Raw genomic sequence first — 24,088 nt, 5'->3', positions numbered from 1 at the left:
GACTGAGAGATATTGTTTTGAGAACTGTGGGGGGAGGCTGATCCAGATGGGTATTGTTACTCTGTACCTTATGCTTACCCTTCATTGGTAACAATGATCATGTACCATCCTGAGTCTCCTATTCAGGACAGTGGACTATAATGGACCTTTTCTGCAATAAAGTTTCCTTTTCCAGACACTGGACTTGTGTTTGCCTCTAAAGGGAACCCGGTAGAGAGTGCCTTATTTAGCCACAGTCTGACACAATGCAGCCATGACAAGCGACCCATACCCTCCTCTCCCCGACAAGGTCCTGGACATTCCCTCTGTCAACATCTCCCTCTCTGGAACCCTCCGACCCCTCCCAACCTCTCCTTTCTTGCCCACCCTGTTCTTTCCGCGAAGGCAGGAAGGTGGGTGATGCCGGCGACAGCCTCCACTGCGACACAGGAGGGGTGGACAAGCCTCTGCCAGAGCAATCTGCGCAATCCAACACGTTGGATGTTGGGGTCCTCCCCGTCCTCCTCTCCCCATCAAGCTTCCCATCCCTCTATGAAACTGACCCTCTCTGGAACCACTCTGTCCCTCCCCAACAACCTCTCCTGACCTGTCCATACTGTTCTTTCCATGAAAGCCGGAAGGCAGGTGATGGCTGCTTCCGCCGCTGACAAGATCAGTGGGTTTCAAAGGTGAAGGCTCCCAAATCTTTGGGGGTTTCCCAGTCCTGCTCTGCAAGGCAGCCAAGAAGTGGTAACCCTCTGTCCCTGTCTCCCCGAAAAGTTCACCATCTGTCTTTGAACCTCGCCCTCTCTTGAACCGCCCCAACCCCTCCAAAGGACATCTCCTCTCCCTCTCGTTCTTTCCGCAAAAGCAGGAAGGTGGGTGATGTGAGCAGCCGCCGCTGAGCACCTCAGTGTGTTGCTCGGAGGCCTCGCAACTGTTGGGATCTCACAGCTCCTGGTCCCTCTTTCGACCGATCCCTCCCTGGACCCAGTCCAACCGTTCCCAACGACCTCTCCTGTCCTGTCCCTCCCGTCCTTTCTGTGAAGGCAGGACAGTGGGTGATGTCAGCTGCCGCCACTTTTGGCCACGAGGGACAGCTTTGCTGCTGATGATGACAGGGCCCTGTTTTGCCCTATCTATGGGCTCCTGCTGACCCCTCTGGGCGTGTGGGGGGGAATGGGTCCCTCCCACCCTTTCTGCAAAGGCAGGAAGGTGGGTGATGCTGGCGACAGCCTCCACTGCAACACAGTAGGGGCGGACAAGCCTATGCCGGAGCAGTCTGGGCAATCCGACACGGTGGATGTTGGGGTCCTCCTCTCCCCGTCAAGCTCCCCCTCCCTCTCTGAAACTGACCCTCTCTGGAACCACTCTGACCCTCCCCAACAACCTCTCCTATCCTGCCCATCCCCATCCCATCCTTTCCGCGAAGGCAGGAAGGTGGGTGATGTGAGCTGCCACCGCTGAGCACATCAGTGGTTGCTCAGAGGAGGCCTTGCAACTGTCGGGATCTTCCCAGATCCTGGTCCCTCTTTAGACCTATTCCTCTCTGGAACCACTCCAACCCTTCCCAACAACCTCTCCAGTCCTGTCCATCCCTTCCTTTCTGCAAAGGCAGGAAGGTGGGTGAAGTTCACTGCACCCACTTTTGGCCACGATGGACAGCTCTGCTGATGAATTGGTAGTTACCCGGATCTTCCTTTTTCCCCTTCTTGAAGATGGAGAACTCTACAAAATAATGGACAGAGGCTCAGAAATTACATCTGCAAGTTCCTTTGCTACCCTTGAGTGCAATTCATCTGGCCCTGAGGACTTCGTTTCATTCAAAGACACTAGGTGTTTATGCACTACACCTATGTTGATCCTAGGCTATAAACCCCCCCCCCCATCATGTGTTGTGTTTATACCATGTTGAGCACCATCTCCCTCACAGAAGACTGAGGAAAAGTAGGAATTGAGCAGTCCTTCCCTCTCTTCATCGCCTGTTACAATCCCCAACTGCATCTCCAACATCAAGATCCCCAACTGCAATGATTATTTGCAACCAGGCTTACAATTTCTGATGCCGCTAGAGATTGCCTACAAAACAATTAGCCCTTGGCCACGATGCTGAGGGAAAAGATACACAATTAATATAAGTGTATATTAACTTGGTAGCAGTTTTCTGGAATTTGAATGGGGTAATTTATGGCTAGATACTATGTATGGATGCCGTATCATTTAACAAGAAACTACAAAAGAGATTGGCATTATAGTTTATTTTATTTTGTTGTTTGTAACATTCAATGTTGAGTCATTCTGACATTATTGTACAAATTTGCCTAGAAATGGAATATGATACATTTTAAAGAAGTGTTTACTCTGGCTACATATTGGTATGTCTGGCAGGAAGCTCAATCATTCTTTACATTTAGACATAATATTCTGTGAAACATCAACATGTGAGGAACAGTAAACCAGGAACCTTCCACTGTAAAACAGAATCAGGCCCAATTCTGAGCTCAGGGCATAAACTATTCAAGCAGCTCTGAAAATAAATGATGCTCTTTGTAAAGAGACTAGAATACTAAACTCCAAACTTACCCATTTGGGAAGGGGGCATCAAAAGTTTGGCACACTCTTTAAGTACCAATGTTAGGACACATTCATACTTTACTCACAGAATTGTGGGAGACACTCTGGTATGGTGATTCCCATGCAGCTTCAGAAATGTCCAAAGGTATGAACTGCATTTTTGGGGCCAGTGATGTGACTAACTTTGCATGCCGGTGGTTGCTTGGAACAGACCTGGGATGCAACCATTTTTTCCATCTCTTTGTTCAGATATTATGAGAACAACAAGACAACAGCCACAGCACTGCAGAAAATGCAACAATAAATCCTAGACAGAACTTTAAATGCCATTCATATTAAGATATCACACAGTGCAGATATCAATTACACTACAGCAAAATTAGACAAGCAGCATTATTAAAAACATTATGAAAAAATAATTTTAAGAAACATAGAACCAAGAGGTTCCAATAAGGCATCTGTGAGTTCCAGTGGGATATGCCCTTTGGTATAACTGGTATAACTTGTGCAAAAACATAATGCCACAAAATGCAGTTACCATCATTCCACCAACAGACACTGAGCAACTGGGTGGCTGACATGCTGTTAGTCATATCCTTTTTGGTAAGCATTTTGTATAAATGCTAAATGAAAATGTTTAAAATAAACTCTGGTCAACATTATCAATTGCTATTTAAAAAGAGACACATTCATGAAAAAGTAAAAAATAGATTTAAAAATAGAAATCAATTTCAGCAAAATCATCTGGACGCTTCATTCATTCACTGGGTTCTGCACACACTCTCTAAGGCAAGATGTCAACGGCACCCTAACAGGAAATCATAACGCAGGCCAAATGTACACGGAGGCTGCTCACTGGACCGGCTTCTCACGCGTGCTGACTGAGCCATCTTCCATACCAAAGTAAACTCGTTCTGCCATGCCGATAAAGAGACCTGTTTCCACCACTCCTAGAACAGAAAATCCGAATGACTGTTTGCTACTATTACAATGCTCTGTATAAGAAATTTTGACTTATCTGATGGGGTTTTTGAAAGAACAGCAGTGCAGTCCTATACAGCCTGATTCTGACTGGCTTAGACTGGAATCACTCTGCATCTGAGTGCTTTCAGTGTAAGAAAAGGCGTGATAACGCTCGATCCATCAGGCACGACTCAGCCCCACTGCCCCCCCCCCCCGCTTCCAGGACCAGTGACACTGTGACAAAGGGGAGAACCAGGTGGAAGTTTCCTTCTTGCCTACCCCTCCCCCGCCCGATCTTTGCAGGAACCTCTTTGTGATCACTGACTCCTGATACAGTCTGAGAGAATCCATGAGCACTACCTCCTCTGAAATTCGATATCAATCCCTTTACCAATATTTTGGGTTAAAATTCCTCCCCGGTAGCACTTTTTTGTGCAGAGACATGGCTTTACAGAATGTTCCCAAAGTAGAGCTACTTACTTTCTGAAAAGTAGTTAGGGCATTGTGACCCTTCTAAAAAGCTATAGGTTTCACCATATGGGGCACTCCCTCCCATCCAGTATTATATGTTGGGATTAAAAGTCCTGTCAGTTTGTGAAAAGGAAAATGGAAGTATTATAATCGTCTGTGGGCTGGTGCGGAAAAAGGGCTTCAATGGAAAACTTCTCGCCTCACAGGCAGATGAGTGCCAGGGGCAGAAATATAACTCTCCCAAACCAGCATCATTAGTGAGTAATAATGAGGAATGTTTTCTTTCACAGCTGAAGTTGGTTTTCTAGTATCAGAAATTCTAAGTCTGGGTTAATGCAAAATGCTCATTTGTGCAGCCGCAAACTTGCATTTGTCTGGTGACACATGGAATTGGGGTAGAAGACAAAAGTAATGACTACGGAGAAATTACACCATTTTAAGGCTGACAATGAAGAAACTGAAAGTATGAAAGATTTTCTATGCCTTGGCTCAATCATCAACCCAGAAAGCAGGAGATTGACACTGTGAAGGGAAGCCATGAAGGGGCGAGAAACGATCCTTGACAATACGGAAGTGTCGCTGGGGACCAATATCAAGACCGTTCGTGCTACGGTATTCCTCGGTACTATGTACGGATGTGAAGGGGGACAGGAAGAAAATGGATTCATTTGAGATGTGGTGCTGGACGAGAGTTTTAGGATACCATGGACGGCCAAAAAGACAAATGAGTGAGTTCTAAAGCAAATCAAGTTTTCCAAGAAGTTAACACAAAAGCAAATCGAGTTTTCCAAGAAGTTAACACAACTAGACTGAGGCTATCGTACTTTGGTCACATTGTGAGAAGATTCTCTGGAAAAAGTGGTAATGAGGCCGAGATCTGGTTCAAGTCGTTGCTTGTGGCACATACAAAATATTTTCCATTTGGCTAGGCATGATTTCCTGGTGGATGGTTTTGTAGCTTCCAACAGGACCTTCTGGACTGGGGAGAAGAAGTTCAGTCCAGGGGGGGATATGAACCAGGCTGTCAGTTTCAGAGTACCTAGGCTGTGGTGGAGAACCACATCATCCTGTAGCACACGTGGTGTTAGGAGAAAATGGTAGATTCTGCCCTGTGCCATAACAACATTTGATTTATATACTGCCTTTCAGGACAACTTAACACCCACTTAGAGTGGTTTACATAGTGTGTTATTATTATCCTCACGACAATCACCCTGTGAAGTAGATGGGGCTGAGAGAGGTCTGGGAGAGCTGTGACTGACCCAAGCTCACCCAGCTGGCTTCAAGCGGAGAAGTGGGGAATCAAACCCGGTTCTCTAGATTAGAGTCCTGCCACTCTTAACCACTACACCAAACTGGCTCTCCATTTGGAATAGAGTTGTAAACCAGGCTTGCCTCGGCCAGTAAGGGGCTATTACAATTGCCAAGAAACCTTCCCTCATCATCTTGCTGAGTGTCAACGTCATAAGAGGAAGAGGGCAGAATAAATATAAGAGGGTGCCCAGCCAAGGGATCTGAAAGGTGTCCCTGAGAGAGGCCTTCTCCTTTCCTGCCCATGGACAATATCGAGCACATCGCCTGTTGAGGTCTGTGGCCAACAGATCTATGGTAGGATACCCCCACATTGCAAAAACAGGGTGGAGGACATCCATGCGGACAGACCATTCATAGTTCTGGGATTTGGACCAACTTAGTGCATCTGCCAGAACATTGTCTTTGCCCACTATGTGTATGACAAAGAGAGTGACTTGATGCTGGATACCCCATTGCCATATCGGTGAGGATTTCTGGAAGATGGCCAGGGAACCTGCGCCACCTGTCTGTTTAAGTAATGCATGGCAGTCATATTGTCCATGCTATCTGAACATTTTTGCCTTCCACTAGGCAAACTAGCACCTTCAGAGCATACCTCATCCCCCTGAGCTTGAGGAGGTTGATGTGCATAGATGATTCTTGAGGGGACCATGCTCCCTTTACCTGGGTGGTCCCAGAACAAGCCCCCTCATCGTGACAGAGAGGCATCTGTGTAGATTGAGATGTGAACTGTAGAGGAGTCGAAGGGGTTCTGTGTGTTCCAACACTTCAAGGATCTGTGGATGAGCCACAGGATACAGACTTTTCAACAGGGATAAAACATCTTTTAACTACAACAGTTGAAACCTTTTGAAAACTATAAAGTCATTTAGGGAATGGAGGTCTAAAATGGGGCAGGAATCCCCTTATCTTTTGTCCACAATAAAATACTGGGATAACCCCCACCCCCACCCCCGTAGATACAAAGGGATGGAACCAGTTCTATGGCCTGTTTCTTCAGCAATGACTGCACTTTCTCTAAGAGTTAGGCAGGAGGAGGTAGAGGGTTGGACAGAGGGGGAAATTTGGGCAGAGTTGTCTTAAATTCCAGGGAGTAGCCTTAGATGACTATGGACAACACCCAAGTCTCCTGGGCGATCAACTCCCAAGCCTGCAGAGGAAGTGAGCAGTGGACTGACATGGCACAAGAGGGTGTGGCATCAGAAGCCTTGCTTATTGGATCCAGACTGGTCCCTTGGGGATCGGGAACTGTCCTTTGTTTTGGTTCGGAACGGAAGTACCTCCTCCAAGGCTGAACAGAGGCAGAGGAAGGAGGCTGTTGAGAGCCTCTGTGCAATGTTGCATCCGCTGGGGACGGAACTGATTGTATTCACTATTATAAGGCACACAGGACCTTAGGGGAGATCTGTTTAAAAGGAGCTGGGTAATGAGATGTGTTACCCAAGGGCCTTACTGTTACCTTATCACCCTTAAATCTTTTTGAGTGCCTTGTCTGTGGTTAACAAAAAAAGGTCTGTACCTTCAAAGGGAAGGTCTTCTACCCTCATCCTATGGCGAGGGGCTAGCACTGTGGTTCTGAGCCACGCATGCCTCCTTATTACAATTGTGGAACACAGCTCTTGAAGAGCAATCTCCAATATGTCTGTCCGTATTAATTTGCTGTTTGAAGAGCCTTAAAAGCTTCTTGCAAAATTTTTGCCTTTGCTTATCATCGGGGATTAGGCTGAAGTATGATTATCTTTTGCCATAAAGAAAACTGGTAGTGGGCCACGAAGGCCTTATAATTACCAATTTTAAAGGTTAAGGCTGCAGAAGCATAAACCTTTCTACCCAGTATGTCTAGTTTCCTGCCCTCCATATCAATCGGAGCTGAGTGGCCAGTGCTTTTTTGAAGGTGCTAGCCTTGGTAACAATAGAATTGGCAGGAGGGCGAGTAAACAGAAAACCTGATCCTTCTTGTTTGGTTTTATACATATTATCCGGCTTTTTTGACATCACCGAAGTCAAGGCCAGTCTGGACCACTCATCTTTAGTCAGGTCAAGCATGCCTTGCATGATCAGAAATGCCACTGGTCCAGCCACTTCTGAGTGCTGGACCTTGAAGACTAGCTCCAAAGAGGTTGGAGCAGAGCAGGTCACCTCAATGTCCAGAGACCTCGCCATCTGGATTAACTGCTCGATGTACAAGCAGAGCTCCTCACTTGGGGATACAATAGAATCCTCAGTAAGAAATTCCAGTGGAGAAGGTTCTGATGCAACATCCAAGCCGACATCGGACTCATCATCAGAGTGTTTAGTGTGGTTCAATGTTGGTTCCGGAACTGTGGTTAAACTAATCTAGGTTTAGTTTTACCTCTTGGTTCTGAGTGAACCAAGAGTGAACCTGAGTGAAACATAAGGGTCTTTGACACGGAAGAAGTAATGAGGGGGTGGGTACAAGCCCGGTGAACCTTCAAACCCATATGCATAGTAATGGTACAGGGAACCATATGGAGAATGGAACTGATGGCATCTATGGCGAGGAGACAGTTCCAAGTGATTGTGACTTTCAGATAGGCCCGAGGAACCCCTCTGTCTTTCCACAGGTTGTACTGGTGACAACAACAATGGAGAAATAGCTGTAGACAGTTCTATGACTTCAGGAATCTCACCCACTGAAAGGGGTGGAACTGAAGCGGAATGCCTTCCAGGGGATGGAGATGGAGTTCTTGGAATCCTGGGCGGACTCGATACAACTGAGTGGTTGGAACTGAAGAAGATAGTTTTTTCCTCTTTTATGACTTAGAACTGAAGTTGATGGCTTCAGCATGCTTTGGCTTGAGCTTACCCTTTTTTGTAGGCAGCTCTGACTGGCACCGAGGTGGAACCAACGAAGGCGCAGCTGGAACCAACTGGCCCTTCTGATTGGTGATAGGCACTGAACATGCTGGAGGAACTGAGGAGGGTGCTGAGGTCTATTATCTGCAGCATTATGTTTCAAGGTGACTATATGCACAATCCTGCCATTAGGGCTGACTCCCAAAGAGCTGCTTTAAGTCGCGACACCCTTTCATGGTGTGCTTCAGGAGTAAATTGTTTGCAGATTGCACACGACAAGGTGTCATGGGCCTCACCCAGACAAAGAAGGCATTTATCACACCCATCCAAGTGTGTCGTCTTCATCCCACAATGGCGATACTTTCTTGAGGAGAGCCTTCAATGCCAAGGAACCAAAGGCCCTAACTGGCATCTATTAGTGATGGAACTGAGCAGCAGAGAGGAGACATGTCCTTCAGTGGTGGCAAAAGAAGAACTTAGGGAGGGAGCTGCTCACCCCACCTTTTATGGCTGCTCCAGGGGGGGGGGGAAGTGCGCGAAAAAACTAAGCAGGCATCTCGTGCTTAGCTTTGGAATGTCTGCGGCTGGCCTGCGCATGCGGCGTTCCCACGTGGGACTGCACAGAAGACATGTTGATGAACTTGTTTTTACTTGTTGGGGTCTCTCTGCATCGCACTAATGGCTGCAGACCAGCAAGTGGTGCTACCTTGAGATGGGCTTCAGCATATCCACATTCAGCAATATCATTCTGCTGATGGACAGATCTGCTCTGGACATCCAGGATACAAAGCCTCATAGGTGGAAGTCTAGACCCTGATGGCTGTTCTGTAAAGCTCAGGAAATAGAATTGTTGTGCTAAATGCAGAGAAATGTGGCTGCAGCCTTGGTGGAATGAACCATAACTGTTTATACTCAAGTTCATACCACAGCTTGATGGTAGCTGGGACCATTAAGAAGACTCTGTCTTTTCTATGGCTAAGAGTAAGAAAGAAACAGGCCACACCCTCTTTTCTGAAGGTGCCTTTTGAACATTCAAAGAATGCGAAGACCTCTTTACTTCTGAGACCGGATTTGGGAAGTATATGGGGAGGACCAGCTTTCATCCAAAGGTAACGTCTGGGTGTAGGATTAAAATAAGTTTGGAAGTAAGGGAGGGCCTGAGCAGAGAGTTCACCGATCCTCCTTGCCGAGCAACCTGCAACCAGAAAAGGCACTTTAACATTAAGTGTCTGAGGTCATAGGTGGCTAACAGCTCAAATTACTTGACCACAAATGGGATGAGCATTAGGTACTGGTGTTGTTAGAAGAATTGCTTATTCAGAGGTTGAAAGAAAAGAGGGAAACCCTGGACAGGAGGGTGTGAAACTGAGATGGCGTCTTAAGAGATTAGTGTGCCGGGCCTTGAGAACACAGGTAGATCACAGGTACACTAGGATGCAAGTCAGTGGATAACCACCACCCCATGTCAAGTTAACAGTGGTAGAGCCCACTTATGCTCACAGGAGTGTCCAACAATTAGTTTCCCAAACAATTAGTTTCCCTATCTCCTTCAAAGGATCTGAAAGTGTCACTCCAGGACTGTCCTCCAGGCTGCTAGTTACATGGTGACTATAGGCACCATCCTGCCATGCTGCTGAATGGGAGACATGGTACTTTCGGCAGATAGAGAAATTAGCCTTTGGTTCACCACAATCCTCCAGCTGCCCAGTGTTGCCTTGGCCAGCATAGAGTGATGAGCATGCCGTTCTTATGGTCCCTACCCGTCTTCCAAATGGCCTTTGGTATGAAAGGAACAGGACAGGCAGCCTATGCAATGGAGGTGAAAAGAGTGACTCCACGCTGCCGACACAAACACCCAAAGTAGAAAGGATATGTAGAGTTGTTTGTATGTGTTGGACAAGGGAGACAGGAGAAACGGCTATGTAGGGGGAAACTGCTGTTATGTCTTGATGGGGAAGATGTGCTATTTTCACTGCTGTGCGCTTGGTGAACGTTCTCACCATGGTAGGGAGGCTGAAGAGCCTTGCCTTTGGTAGTAGGTGACTTCTGCAGAAAACCAGAGGAGTTTGGAATGTTGTGGTTGGATTGACATTTGGAAGTAGATGTCTTTCAGATTCCCAGACATGAACAAATCTCCCCGTGTCAGAGAGGGAAGGATATATGCAATGCTCAGCATTCTGAACTCCCTGGACTTGGCTGGACTGTTGACCCCTCCCTGTCAGGCTGAAGAGGGCGTGAAGACCTCTGTCTTGAGAAAGGAGAAGTACCATGAGTATCCCTCACCCCAGAGTGACTGCCCTAACGGGGATCAGGTAGTGATACATTTAGGAAACAAGTCGCATTAGGGAACATTGTTTTCCAGCTGGATTCTTTTCCATGTGATTTTGCCCTGTGTGTTGTAATGCACACTGTATTAATTTTGATCCCTTTTTATAATGGCCCACTTATTTACTGTAAGTGAAATATTGGGTAAGTACATTTCCTATTCAACCATACTGCAAGGAGGTGCCAGGCAGGCAGGATGGGTATGCTGGGCCCTCAAACCAGAATAGTGGCAACCAGTCAAGGCCCTTGCTTGTTCCCGGGCTGAAGGGGGCAGAAGGAAGGAAGGAAGGAAGGAAGGAAGGAAGGAAGGAAGGAAGGAAGGAAGGAAGGGGAGTTTGGTGTGGGAGGGCTTCTTGGAAAGCCTGTCCCGTTCACAGGAGAACTCTGCACAGCCCTGCCCATTCCTGTGACAAGGAATTCTTGGTCTGAAACTGAGAGAAACCTGTTTCAACATATTTTAACAAATATGAAACCTGGGTGCACATTGCTACGGCTCTCTAAAAGCAGAACTTTCTCCACATGGGGTAAGTATGCATTAGAGCACAACATTTTTGGAAAATGGTATTGGAAGTGGTTCTTGAAATAGTAAGAGCTAGTCTACCTTTCAGAGAGAAACTCTTTCTGTAGATTCATGTAAAATGGTCCTATATCTAAGCAAGAGATGATATTAAATTTGCTTACAGAATCAAGATTAATCTTGGCAAATCACTGGAAGGCAAAATCTAAGCCTAGCAAAATAGAGTGGCAAAGAAGGGCTCTGGACGAAATCAGAATAGTGAAATCAAGACCATTAAAGTACAGAAAACAAGCTGAATTCTGGAAAACGGGCTGGCAATCATTGCTGTGTTATATAGAGAAAGAGATGGCGCACTGGCAAATCAGATGGAGTGCAAGGTAACAGCTTTATATAAAGTACTGATGGTAATTATTATTATTATTATTATTAGTTGTATTTAATGTAAATACTATATGAAGAAATGAGAAACATTGCATCGTGAATTCTTCTAATAAAAAAGAAACAACAAAAAAACTTTTTGCAGTTTTAGGAAACTGAGCAGTACATTTTTTTCACTTTCACCTAATTAAACCAGCAATCCTCAAAATACAACTGAGAAAAAGTAAGAGGGGGTTCAGAAAGGATTCTCTACCATACTTTGCTCAAGGGAGACCAGCTCTTGCCTAACACACTCCGAATCCGCAGAGTCTATCCCAGTAGCAGGCAGGGCTTATCATGAGCCAGTCCCTCAGAGTCTGTGTCACGTCACCTTGCTTGCTTTGTCATGACCAGGACTCAGGAAGTACTCTTAAGCAGGTCTACTCAGAAGTTCCAATTTATTCAATGGGAATGACTCCCAGTAAAGTGTTCTTAAGATTGCAGCACTAGTCCTGGAAATTTCAGCATACCCGTGAGCAAATAGTGAGCCTTGTATATCACACAACAATGGATAAAAAGATCACTGGGTTCAAGAAAACATCTGCAACGTCCCAGTCACATCTAGATATTACAGACCAGTTTATTGCTACTTGGAAAGATTACACTTTTCTCACCTGGTATCATCTTGATTGCCATGTTCACTTCATTCCATTTATGAACTTTATCAAATTTCCAGTCCAACAGAAAATTCCCATTGTCTGTCACCACTGGACCCTAACAAACAAAAGAACCAAGTAAACAGTATGGGTCCCTGAGATCTTACTATTTTTAAAGGCATTCACAGAATTAACTAAAATAACCTTTATTTTGACAGTTAATTTATTTAAAACTAGCTTGATACCCATGCTTCGCCACGGTATTTAACTACTTTAAATCCAGTTATAATACTTATGGCTGAGTATGTAACATTTTTTGTTTCCTTGACTTAATTTTTACCTCAGAACACAGAGTTCCACAGCTGACCAATCAGAGAGAGAAGGGGGTACAAGCAGGCAGGAGCCTGTCAGCCACATAGGAAAGCCAGGTCCCACAGGGAGATTGGCAACCCTAGAGAACTTTGAGGGTAAGCCTAGGAGATGCATTTGACCTCAGGACACATTCAGTGACTCCCCATAGCAATAGCAGACTGTTTAGAATGTGGGGGGTGAGGGCAAATCAGGCTGCATATGCAAATGACCTCTGTGTTCCAAATGTCTTGGGGGAGAATGAGGCGTGGAACATTGTGAACCTCAATCAGCCCGCATATGCAAATGACCTTGAAAGGCAGGCCCAATCAGAAAAGAGTGGCTGAGCTGGCAGTGAGTGGGGGAACAAGCAGGCAGTAGCCTTCCAGCCACACAGGGAAGTTGTATCCCTTTGGGAAAACACATTTGATCCCTTTTTACCCTCTTAGGGGGTGAATTTCTTACCCTTCTTAGTGCGTGTTTACATCATGAAAGGAATGTTCTCCCCAAATTTCGTGTTTCCACATCCAGGGGTTTGGGCTGGGCATTGATGAGTCAGTCAGGACACTTGTCTTTATATATATAGATTACACCAATTGAAACCATACACTAACCATGGAAGAAAGGAAACCATACCTTATTTGCATTAACAATCATCAATATATCTAATTTTCAACATGGCACCATCTACGGATACTTAAATCCAGAAAGTGGGGTCATGGACACACAAGACAGGTCTTTCTAAAAAACCTGAGAAAAGCTCCAGGGTTGCAGAAAAATCTGAAATCTAAAAAATACATTTGGCTTAAGACCTCCCCCCACCAAACAATAGAAACAGCACCTATAGCTTTAAAAAATGACACCTTCAGTAGCCACTGCTAGGCAACTACAACAGTACTTCAAGCCTTGGTTTCTGTCCATAAAATGGAGTGGGACTGGGCAGGGCCAGGCTGGGCGGCAGCCACCAGATGACTTGTTACCTTGCAGCTTGCATGAATTATCCAGGGCTAGCTGCTTGCTACTGTTCAACAGCTGCCATCCCACAAATAAAAAGTCAGTATGGTTAGTGGATTGTGCAATAATCCCTCCTAGTAAAAGCACTTCCATTGAACTAATGGTGAGCAAAAAAACACTCTTACCATCTGCAGCCACAGCACAGCATTTAACCCTCCAGCAAATTCTTGGTACACCAACAGTAACACAAAATCCCCTGACAGAGAATGCTTCCCATGTTTTCCTCCCATGCAATATGTATTAACTGTATGTTGGCGAATCCTTTCCCCCTCAACAGGTACTAACCATGTGTCCCAAATGAGGGCACAAAGTGAACATGTATTATGCAAGGGAATTGTCCATGAGGTGCCAAACACCGGTAAGATCCCAAAGCGTAGTGACAGAAAAGGAACACTGCCATCTCTGTTGATGAGCAGAAGGCTCATTCAAACCACTGCCACTTCTAGTTAAAGAGTTAGGAGGTTCTCCTTTGATCTGTTGAAGCAGAGCACGTGAGGCAGCATAAATAAAAAGACAAAGTCTCACTACAACTTCCTAGAGCAGAATCTGAGAATCCCACGTTTCGTTTCTTGTGTTTAGAGGAAGCTTTTGTCCCTAAAGCTTGTAAAATATACTTGGAAGAGCATGGGCAGCACCTGCTCAAATTATACAAGCCAGAGAGGTGGCAGGATCAGCTTTCCAGTATCCTGTACTAGCTCTACCAATAACTAGCAAAAATATACTAGGCAAAATAGTAAAACATAAGCAGGGGAAGTCTCACCTCCTCACTGACCTTCCTTCACACTGTCCCCGTCTTCCCTCCTCCCCTTGCAGCAGGCCCTCCTGGCTCTCCTGCTTCCCTTTTTCCAGACTCTTTTTGCTCCATTGTTCCCCCTCCCATTACGGCTTCCTTCATCCCAAACTGCAGCAGTCATTTGGGATCATCTAGGCTATCACAGAATACATGGGTGATCTTTCTGCAGTTGCCTAGGCAATCCAAACTGGCTGCCGAGATCTCATGAGGTAAGCTCTTGAGATCTCAGCATTTTAAAACATTTTAAATTTTATTTTATCTCTCAATTTAAGATATTTATACAAACTTGGGGCTTCCTGAGATTTGTAGAAACAATTCACTTGTCTGTACCTGCCCATATTGTGCAGGGTTTTTTTTTTATTGCACTCTGGGGCCAGTTCAGATTATATATAGAAAATTACAAAGTTTGGCAAATGTGTTCAATTTGCATTATTTATACATGCTACAGAATCTGGATAGCTCAAGAGTAGGAAATTTAATTTTTAGCACCACAAAGCAGGCAAAGTTCAGTGCAAGAATACTGGCTCTACTAACAGGCTTACAAAGTTAATAGAGAGTGAATTCTTCTAGGCTTGGGGGGAGGGGGTGCCTTCGGGAAAAGAAGTGTTTTGTGGCAGGAGCCGGAATGCAGCAGCCCTGCAGTGAAGTCTCCCAGGCCAAGCACCTAACATCTTGAAGTCAACCCCCATTTCCTTGCAAAAGTGTAGATGATGATTACACCCAGGCAAGATCCCACTCAGGACCAGCCTGGCCGTTAGCCAAGGTGATACAGGCAGCCTCAGGCAGCACAGTGGGCGATACCGTTGAAGGGCAGCAAGCAGCGTGTTTTTATCTCCAAGATGGTATCATTTCGATTTTGTATCTCAAGCATTCAAACGTCTTGCGCCAGTCTCCACGCTTACGGTGCATCAGTCGCACAAACGGATCCCTTACCGATAACCCCTCCCCACCCCTGTTATTAATGCAAGAAGAAGGTCATCAGTGATTCTACCCATGTTTCCAGCAACAAGATGGGACCCTGAAAAGGGAACACCTCCCAGGCTGCTGCTCCCAGGCAGGTGTTCCTCAGCCAGCGTCCTCTCTGATTATGTACCACACGCAGAAGGACAAGAATAGCTCACAGCCATAGTAGCATGGACTGTATTTGGATATTAGCTATCTATCAGATTGAATTTTGCAAGAACTAAGTTCCCTTATTTGGCATTGCCTGAAGTGCTGAAACCCCAGAACTTCAAATTTAATATTTTAAAGATATTACAGAATAGGGAATGCCTTCCAGCCATTCAATTCAAAACCCAGAGAGGCATAGTTCAGTGAGTGCAAATTTGCCTTCTCACCATTGTTTGTACTTACAGCTTTACTGATGGCCATCCTCAGCTCTGCCACACCCCCAAACTTCTTGGACAGGGCCTGGGCAACCGGCACGTAGGCCATAGGGATGACCTCAATAGGGATCCCTTTCTTCCACTGTTCTCCAAGGCTGTTAGACTTTTTTCTATGGGAGCACAGGTTAAAAAGGAAGTTGCATTAATATTATGGCAGTGGCATACTCAACCTCCCCATTTATTTTATTTACTACATTTGTACGCTGTCTTTCTGCCAAAGCATTTAAAGTGGATTACAATTTGAACCAACAGCTTGTAACCCAACCCCCCCCCCCCCCAAAAACAACAACCCCAGCCTGCAAACTAAGAGGCACAATTCAAAAGGAAGGAAGAGACAGAGGAAAGGAAGCAAATTCAAAATATCAATTCCTTTATGAGGCTCATGAAGTTACACTATAGAACTGCAGGAGACATTCTGAAAAGGAAGAAACCCAATCGCTGCTGGCTTCCCAGAGCTCTGAATATGAAACAGTATAGAAGAACAACAAAGGAATTCCCAAAAAGGTGATACTAAACAGCAGGGCCTTCCAACGTGGTCAGGCAGGCTTGCTGCTGAACCGACTAAGAGGACCTGTTGAAAAAGCAAAGGCCTCCCACAGGCCCATCTCAAAGAGATGGTCAAATGTAGACACCAAAGACTATGTTGCTACTCTGCAAGTGTCCTCCAGCAGCACACAGGCTCACAATAAGATAGTCAGGCTATGCTTCCTAAAGCCCGTCAGGCTTCCCTTGAGCTGCTGGGCAAAAGGCAACAAAGGACCATTCCACGCAGCTGACCTCTCAGGTTCACCCAATATAGGTTCATAGCATAGCCCAGGACGCTTGACTGATTACACTGCCCAGGACTCCTCCTGTGCAATGCCTACAGAAGACCAAAGGGCAGATTGCCAGTGAATAAAGGTAACGCCGAGGGGTGTGCACAGAAAAAGAATGTGGTAAATCCAGAATAGGAATACTGAACCAAGAAAAAAATTGGTATGCCATGAATACTGAATTGATTCTCTAGTGTGGTTCAGTAATATAAAAGAAGTTTGGTAAAATTTGGCCATTGTTTCCAATGGGAAAATCAATTTGGGGGCTAAACGGTGGGCTGGGGGGGGGGCTTGTCATTTTTCAAGCACGCTTCACCAAATTTGCAGGGATCTACTCCTGAGTGTCCTCTAAAGACCCCCAAGATTTTTAGGGCTAATTTTATGGGCCTCCAAAGAAGGTGCCCTCAGCCACTCTCCCTTATTCCCTATGGGGAAAACTATCTGCGGACTATCAAGGGGGCTGGGGGTTGGTACTTTTCAAGCAATCCTCACCAAATTTGCAGAGGATCTACTCCTGACTGTCCTCTAAAGACCCCCCCCCTTTCCAAATTTCAGGAACATGGGATCCCGGGCACAATTCTATGGGCCCCCAAAGAAGGTGCCCCCAGCCACTCCATTGTTTCCTTTGGGGAAAAAGTCAAAGCTGACTCCCACTGCAGAAACACACGGGGGCACGGCTGCCACGGCCAAGGCGCTCTCCCAAATGCAAGCTGAGCTCATCCCAGAGAAAGCCCAACACAACCAAACTGAAGCGCAGGAACAGAATCCCCCCCGCCCCGAACCAAAGTGAAAAAAGGGGGCCAACATCAAACCAGAGAATCATGTCCATTCCACCAAAATCAAACTTCACATTGTCAAGAAAGCAAGAAACAACTGGAAGCATGGTATTTACCTGTAATCAGCAATAACAACTAAGTGTTTTGCATAGCCAGCAATGATCTTTTCCTGAGTCAAGCAGCCCCTAAAAGAAAGAACAGAAAACAAACCCAGTAGATGTTGCCAACAGCTTGCCTGGATACCCAGTAACTCCAACCTATGCAACCTCATTTTCTTTATCACTAGCATACATTCTTATTTAATGTACTCAAATATATCCATGTTCAGTAACTGGCAAGTGTCTCGAGCTCTTCAATAAAAATGGCAATGAAATCTTGCCACCAGGAGGACAGGCAGCTACCAAGTAGAAAGATCAGCACTTCCGTAATGGGAGGAATGTATTTATTTACGTTATAGTCTGCATTCTCACTGAGATTCAAGGCGGATGACATAGCGCAAGTCAATACAATCAACAGCAGGAACATCCTTTATCCCTCAAGGGATAAAGTAACCAGTTGTTTGTGCATAGAACATAGGAACTGAAAATGTTCTTCATGGAACATTGATAATGCACTAGCACTTTAATAGAATTTAGTATTTACAGAACTTGGTGTATTTTGCTTAGTAAGGTTTCACAATGTCTTTTTTTGGAGATTTGAAAGCAAGCAGAGATCAGAGCTGAAGCAATGCTGAAACGCACATCAGCTTCACTATAAATGATTTATTAGTGAATGTACCATTTTGTGAATATTCCTCTTGCGAATATTCGTTTGGTTTTCAGTAAGGCTAGATGGTTATTGCAAACAAGATTCTAATGGAATCCTAGTTAGGCACAGTCTAATGAGTCATGCACAATTAATTTAAGCTAACTTGATATTTACTCACTTTATCTTTGGGAGACAGCTGAAGTCACTGGCCGCTTTCACACTACTTACCTGCTCCTGGAACGTTGCGAAACATCACGCAAAAAACGCAGAAGATAGTCTTCTCGCAAGAGTTTTGCGCGACATTGTGCAAAACTCTCGCAAGAAGATGCTATGTTCCGTGTTTTTTGTGCGATGTTTCACAACGTTCCTGGAGCAGGTAAGTAGTGTGAAAACAGCCACTGTGATTTAGGACTGGTTTTTATTAACTTAGTTTTATCTAGTTACTGACAATCTTAAACTTTCTTTTTAAATTCGGTGGGGGGGGTTGTGTATTTTCATTTTTATTATTGCTCTTTTATTTATCACGTAAGCTGCCTTGAATTCCTGCAAAGCAGAAAGGCAGCTAATAAATGTTTTAAACAAATATTTCAATTTTGTGGTAACATGGTGAATATTAACTCTCTATTAAGCTTTTATGATAACCTGTAAATTATTTGAACATATTTAATACTTTGTATTATAATACAATAATAATATAAACACTACTGGCCACTTCTGAAGCCTTCTGCTTTGATTCCGACCATTTCCCAGCATCAGGACAGGTGAGAGGAGCATCCGCCAAGGGATGGGAAGGCAGTCTGAAGGCAGAAACACCTGGGCGGCACTCCGCTCCCCCCCCAGGAGGCTCCCCCCTCCCTTTGACTTCCGTACTTCACAGGCAGTCCAACTGTATGCAGGACTGCAGCCAACATCTCTAGGAGGGAGAATTATCTTCACAAATTCATGCAAATACATAAAATTCTATTCTGAAGCAGAAATATAAGAAGCCTTTTGTGGACAGGATTAACCACTATTTTAGAAGCATTTTCCTTTAAAAAATAAAAAACTTCAGAAGACTTGCATTTCAGTTTGAACAAAAAAAATAGAGCTATTTCCAGGACTCAAATCACAATATGATTGGGAGTCAGAGGACCTTCCAAAGTGACTCTGATAGCAAAAAAGTCCTAAAAGAGCTGGCTGGGGATTCCCTCTGGCCACCCAAAAGAATGAGTCCAGTGTCGCTCCCCTCCACCCCCACCCCGTTCCGTGGAGAAAGTTGCCTAAGAGAGGAGTATCTTGTAGCACTTTCGTCCCAGGGTCGGTCACCTCACTGCACCTGGTGTTAGGAACAAAGCTCCTGCATCTACAGGCAGAAGACCACTTCCAAGGACGGATGGACATGAATATGAATGACTGCGCACCTGCCCAGGAGAAGCACTCCTGAGAAATGTTCAGGCTCAGAGGCAGAGATGCATCTGATGCTGATGAAGAGGATGGGAACATTCCAGGGAACACAGGCAGAATGTTTCAAATGCTAGGAAAATGCAGTTCTCAATCCACCTCACAAAAGTGGATTTGGGGTGAAGTTATGACTTCCCAACAGATTTCAGAGACTGAAAAACTTGTGATGTTTTCGGGTTGGACTGTAGAGTACAGATGGATGGAACAGAAATATACCCCTGCACATACAAATGGTAAAGCAGACAGGAGTCGCAGGGATTAATGCTGCCCAATGAGCTTGGAAATGCATCTGCATGTCTTGCATACTTGTCTTTTTACTGTGAACTGAAAGGCCTTAATTTCACCTCTGGTCCCAGTGAATTCCCAAGAACGGGCGAGATAGTCAATTGAGTTTTACAGATACAAGATGGTTTAACATGTTATTTCTGATGACTCAGTGGAATAGTGCAGCCTAGACTGGAACCCACAACGGGACCTAACAACATCAGCTACACCATCTTTGGCTCATACTTGCACATCATCTAGTTTAATATATGCTATCATGTGCCAAGAATGCACATCTACTATCCACACCGGACAGCTGTGTCAGCCCCTACATTAAAAAAATCAATGACCACAAATCTGACCTGAAAAATCACAACATTTAGAAAGCAGTAAGAAAATATTTTAAACTTCTTAGACATACTGTTGTAGATCTGAAAGTCACTGTTCTACCCGCCCCCCCCCCCCAAAAAACCATCAAAGAATATCTAACGCAAAAGCCCTGAAAAACTGGAACCTGAACATATGTGCCATCCTGGCTTAAACTGAGACTTGGATTTCTTTACTCATCATAATTTGTAATAGCTCAACAGAACACACCTATCAGAAACCATAACTGGCTGCTATTAAGATGTTGTAACCTACTATAACTCTTTTATCAGTGTCAGTTTCCATATGCTTCGGACAGCTTCTTCCTCAATTAACTCTTGCTTAGCTGCTTTATTACACTTTTGTTTATCTGCACCCTGCTAGAGAGGCTGGAACCTCTGATCTCGCCTATCGTCCGTCACGTGTAACAGTCTGATCAGTTCATCCATTGTGCTTTGGGTGGGCTGCTGACCCCTGTAGTTTCTCCAAATGTAGGAAACTCAACTGCCTTTACACCAAGAATCAAATCTGCATCTTTGCCCCAAGTTGTTTCCCTTGCTCCCTTCATAATTTTCCCTGTTAAAATGTGGAAAATTACTTCCTCTTTATAGCATCTGAAGACGTAAGCTCTGACTCACAAAAGTTCATGCTGGAATAAACACTGCTAGTCTTTAAGGTGCCACGGGGCTGTTGTTTTAGTTTTTAACTACAATCAAAACAGCAAACTGGGCAATTTTGTTGAGATGGTGTCTGGAGTACAGATTTTCCTGTAAGACTTCATCTAAGCTGCCACTCCATGCTGGAGGCTTTATGCAATTGTTCATTTTTCTTATTATCTGAGTTTTTTTTGGTGTTTGGGACTTTAGCTCAAGTACGGCAACAAGGCTGTCCACTAACAGGATGTAAGGAAATCCTTGAATTTTATAGAAGATTTTATAGAGTTTCACTACTGAGCTACTAAGAGCAGTTGTTCCGTGCCTTTATAGTATACATCACTCAAATATCTTAGGGAAAGGAGTAGTACCTGGGGCTGTGAAACTCATTCGCTTCTCTTTGTTTAGCTTGACCTGGGCTTTGGAGTTCCTGGACACATTATAGATAGCAGGATGGGACATAGCTACTCAAGCATCGCTTCTAGTTCCTATGCTGGATTATCTCATCCACAAACATGCAACGTCTCCCAAGAAAAACTTATATGCAGCATTTATAGACCTCAGGGCTGCTTTGATACCATCTCTCGAGGAAGACCCTGGGCAAAATTGGGAGATACATCCACTGATAAAAGATTGTTATACCTGATGATTAAGCTTCATGAGAGCAATGAACTCCAGATAAGGTGCGCACAAGATGGCAAACTGTCTAAGAAGATCCTGGTCCAGAAGGGCGTTAGACAAGGTTGCTTATTAGCACCCTTCTTATTCAGCATCTATGTAAACACATGGATTCAGTGCAAACACATGGATTCAGTGCAAACACATGGATTCAGTGCAAACACATGGATTCAGTGTAAACACATGGATTCAGTGCCCGTGCCCCGAGTCTTGCAGGAAGGAAGGTACCAATTCTCAGGTATGCTGACGACGCAGTCCTCCTGTCCCCCCCCCCCCCAAATTGGTCTAAAACGTGCCATAAAAAAATTTAGCAATCAATGTGATACTGAGCTTCTGACAATTAATTACTCGAAATCCAAAATTATATGTTTGAGTAGACACTTAAAAAAAACTAACTGGGAAATAAATGGGAACACTATAGATCAAGTTAAAACTTTCCAATATCTAGGAGTCATCTTTACATTCAATGCTAACTTCAAAGCCCACACGATTTCATCAGCAAATGCTGCAGAAAAGAGTGCGAGTGCCACCCTGAGATTCTTCAGAGGAGAAGGGGCGGGCTTTACACCTGCGGCTCTGAAACTATTCCAAACAAAATCATTAGCGCAACTCTTATACAGATCACAAATGGGACTAACTGCTAATGTTAAGATCTCAGAAACGGTTCAATCTACGTTTCTCACATCTCTGTTTAATGCACCTAGATGTACTCCTAATGTCATTCTTAGGCAAGAAGCTGGCTTGCCCAGAGTCGAACTAAAAATCTGGGAACATGCCATCTATTATTTGCTAAGAATTCATCTTGAGCCAAAGGGCTCAATTCCCTTGTTGCTAGCTTCTGACCCTTCTCCTACACGGTGCTCAAAGATAGCTGATAAAATTAAATTGATTGGCTTGGACCTGGTAGCCCTGTTTGATATGGGATTCAACAAAGCAAAAGCTTTAATCACCCAAAGACTAATTAATATAGAGTCCCAAAATGATGAGGCAATGCTTCCTCTAAGCTATAAGAGCTTTAAAAAAGGACTGAGTTACACCATATCCCCATATCTTTCAGACATTACAAACAAAAGATGTAGATGGGCCTTCTCTAGAGCACGATTTGATCCATTCCCCTCTGCAGTTTTGTATGGGAGATTCTCCCGTCTGCCTTTACAGCAGCGTTGTTGTCCCCGTTCAGATAAAGTAGTTGAAAATATCACACACATACTTTTGCACTGTGAATTCTATCAAGGAGAAAGGATACAATTAATTACCACACTACTCTATAGATTTAGAGTATTATACAGATTTTAGCCCTGAAACGCTTCGGGTGTATCTTTTAGAGGATAGCCAGAGGACTGTATCTTACGCAGTTGCAAAATTCTGTGAGATAGTACTCAGAAAGCGGAATCACTTGACGAAGGAAACGTCAATTGCTGGGAAGTGAATTAACGAAGTGAGTGAGTTTTACTGTTATATATATTTATATATAAAAAATGATTTTATCTTTTATGTATTTACCTATTTTAAGTATTTAAAAACTGATCTTTTTATCTGTACTTCACTTAGCTGGTCTTGTGACCGTAATAAACCTTTGGATTGGAGTTCCTATGCCAGTCCCCAATGGCCCTCTAGAATTTTAGACTCTTCTTTTGAACAAAGTGCCTTGATGCCTTGAAACAATCCCACTTCTAGTTTTGACTGATCCACTTCTAGTTGTCTAGGGTGTGTTATGACAGCTTCTCTAGGCACCAAGACAGTCTGCCAAAGAATCTGTCAGATTCTTTTTTTAAAAATTCCCTTTTCAGGGATTATTTATTTATTTATTTATTTATTTATTTATTTATTTATTTATTTATTTATTTATTTACTTACTTACTTACTTACTTACTTACTTACATTTTTAGACCGCCCTCCCCCTCAGATGGGCTCAGGGCGGTTTGACAACAAATTAAAAACAGTAAAAACATTATAAAAACATTAAAACATCGTATAAAAAACCATTAAAATTGGCGGGTGTGGAATATTAAATATTAAAATGCAGCATTGTCCTGCATGGGTGGTGGAAGGTCTTCAGTGGTATGGCCAGCGAGAGGACAGCCTAGCCCCCACCAAATGCCCGGTGGAACATCTCCGTCTTGCAGGCCCGGCGGAAAGATAACAAATCCTGCCGGGCCTTAGTTTCCTCAGACAGATGGTCTAACATCATCCCAGAAGGCGGCCAAGGGGCCTCCAGTTCGCACACTGTATCAACTGTGGCTGGGAGATCATGGCGGAGAGACAAGATTTTATCAGCAAAAAAGCTCCCAAAAGCCTCACAGCTAATATCCGAATTTAAATTTTGACGGTCCCCTCCCCTCCCGATAAGGAGACCAGAGACCGAACCACATTAAACAGTTTTGCTGGGCGTGAGCTAGCTGATGCAATGGAGGCTGCATAGAACTCTTTCTTTGTAGCCTTCACTGCCATCTCATAGGCCTTCATAAACGTCCTATAAGATGCTCTTGCCTCTTCGTCACGAGTTCGCCACCACACTCATTCTAGCCGTCTCAGCTCCCGCTTCTTCCGACGTAGCTCCTCTGTATACCAGGGAGCTAGTTTGGTACGGGGGCGGAGAGGGCAATGGGGGGCGATTTCATTGATGGCTTCGGAAAGACGGACTTGCCAGTCTTCCACCAGCTCATCCAATGAGCCACCAGGGAGCATCAGATTCCGCAGAGCATTCTGGAAACCAATTGGATCCATAAGTCTCCGCAGACGAGCATAAATAAGCTCACTGCCCTTGCAGGGGGGAGGTGGGATATCCAGCCGAGCCTTCAGGACCACGTGGTCTGACCATGGCACCAACTCAGTTGTT

At 44.6% G+C, this 24,088-nt stretch overlaps 1 protein-coding gene across 2 annotated transcripts in view; it reads right to left on the bottom strand.

Moving 5' to 3' along the window:
* Positions 1-2,222: 2,222 nt before the first annotated feature.
* RPIA (ribose 5-phosphate isomerase A) overlaps positions 2,223-24,088 on the bottom strand; it is a 36,913-nt gene continuing 15,047 nt past the window's right edge. For both annotated transcript variants that reach the window (XM_054991066.1, XM_054991067.1), the window contains exons 6-9: positions 17,218-17,286; positions 15,482-15,623; positions 11,992-12,091; positions 2,223-3,503 (exon numbers count right to left, since the gene is read on the bottom strand). In XM_054991066.1, coding sequence (XP_054847041.1) covers positions 3,406-3,503; positions 11,992-12,091; positions 15,482-15,623; positions 17,218-17,286 — 409 coding nt within the window. In that variant the 3' untranslated portion in view covers positions 2,223-3,405. The remainder of the gene's footprint in view (positions 3,504-11,991; positions 12,092-15,481; positions 15,624-17,217; positions 17,287-24,088) is intronic.

The sequence above is a fragment of the Eublepharis macularius genome, chromosome 11 (assembly GCF_028583425.1).
Source record: "Eublepharis macularius isolate TG4126 chromosome 11, MPM_Emac_v1.0, whole genome shotgun sequence".
NCBI lineage: Eukaryota > Metazoa > Chordata > Lepidosauria > Squamata > Eublepharidae > Eublepharis > Eublepharis macularius.
This window is presented reverse-complemented; position numbering and strand designations above follow the sequence as displayed.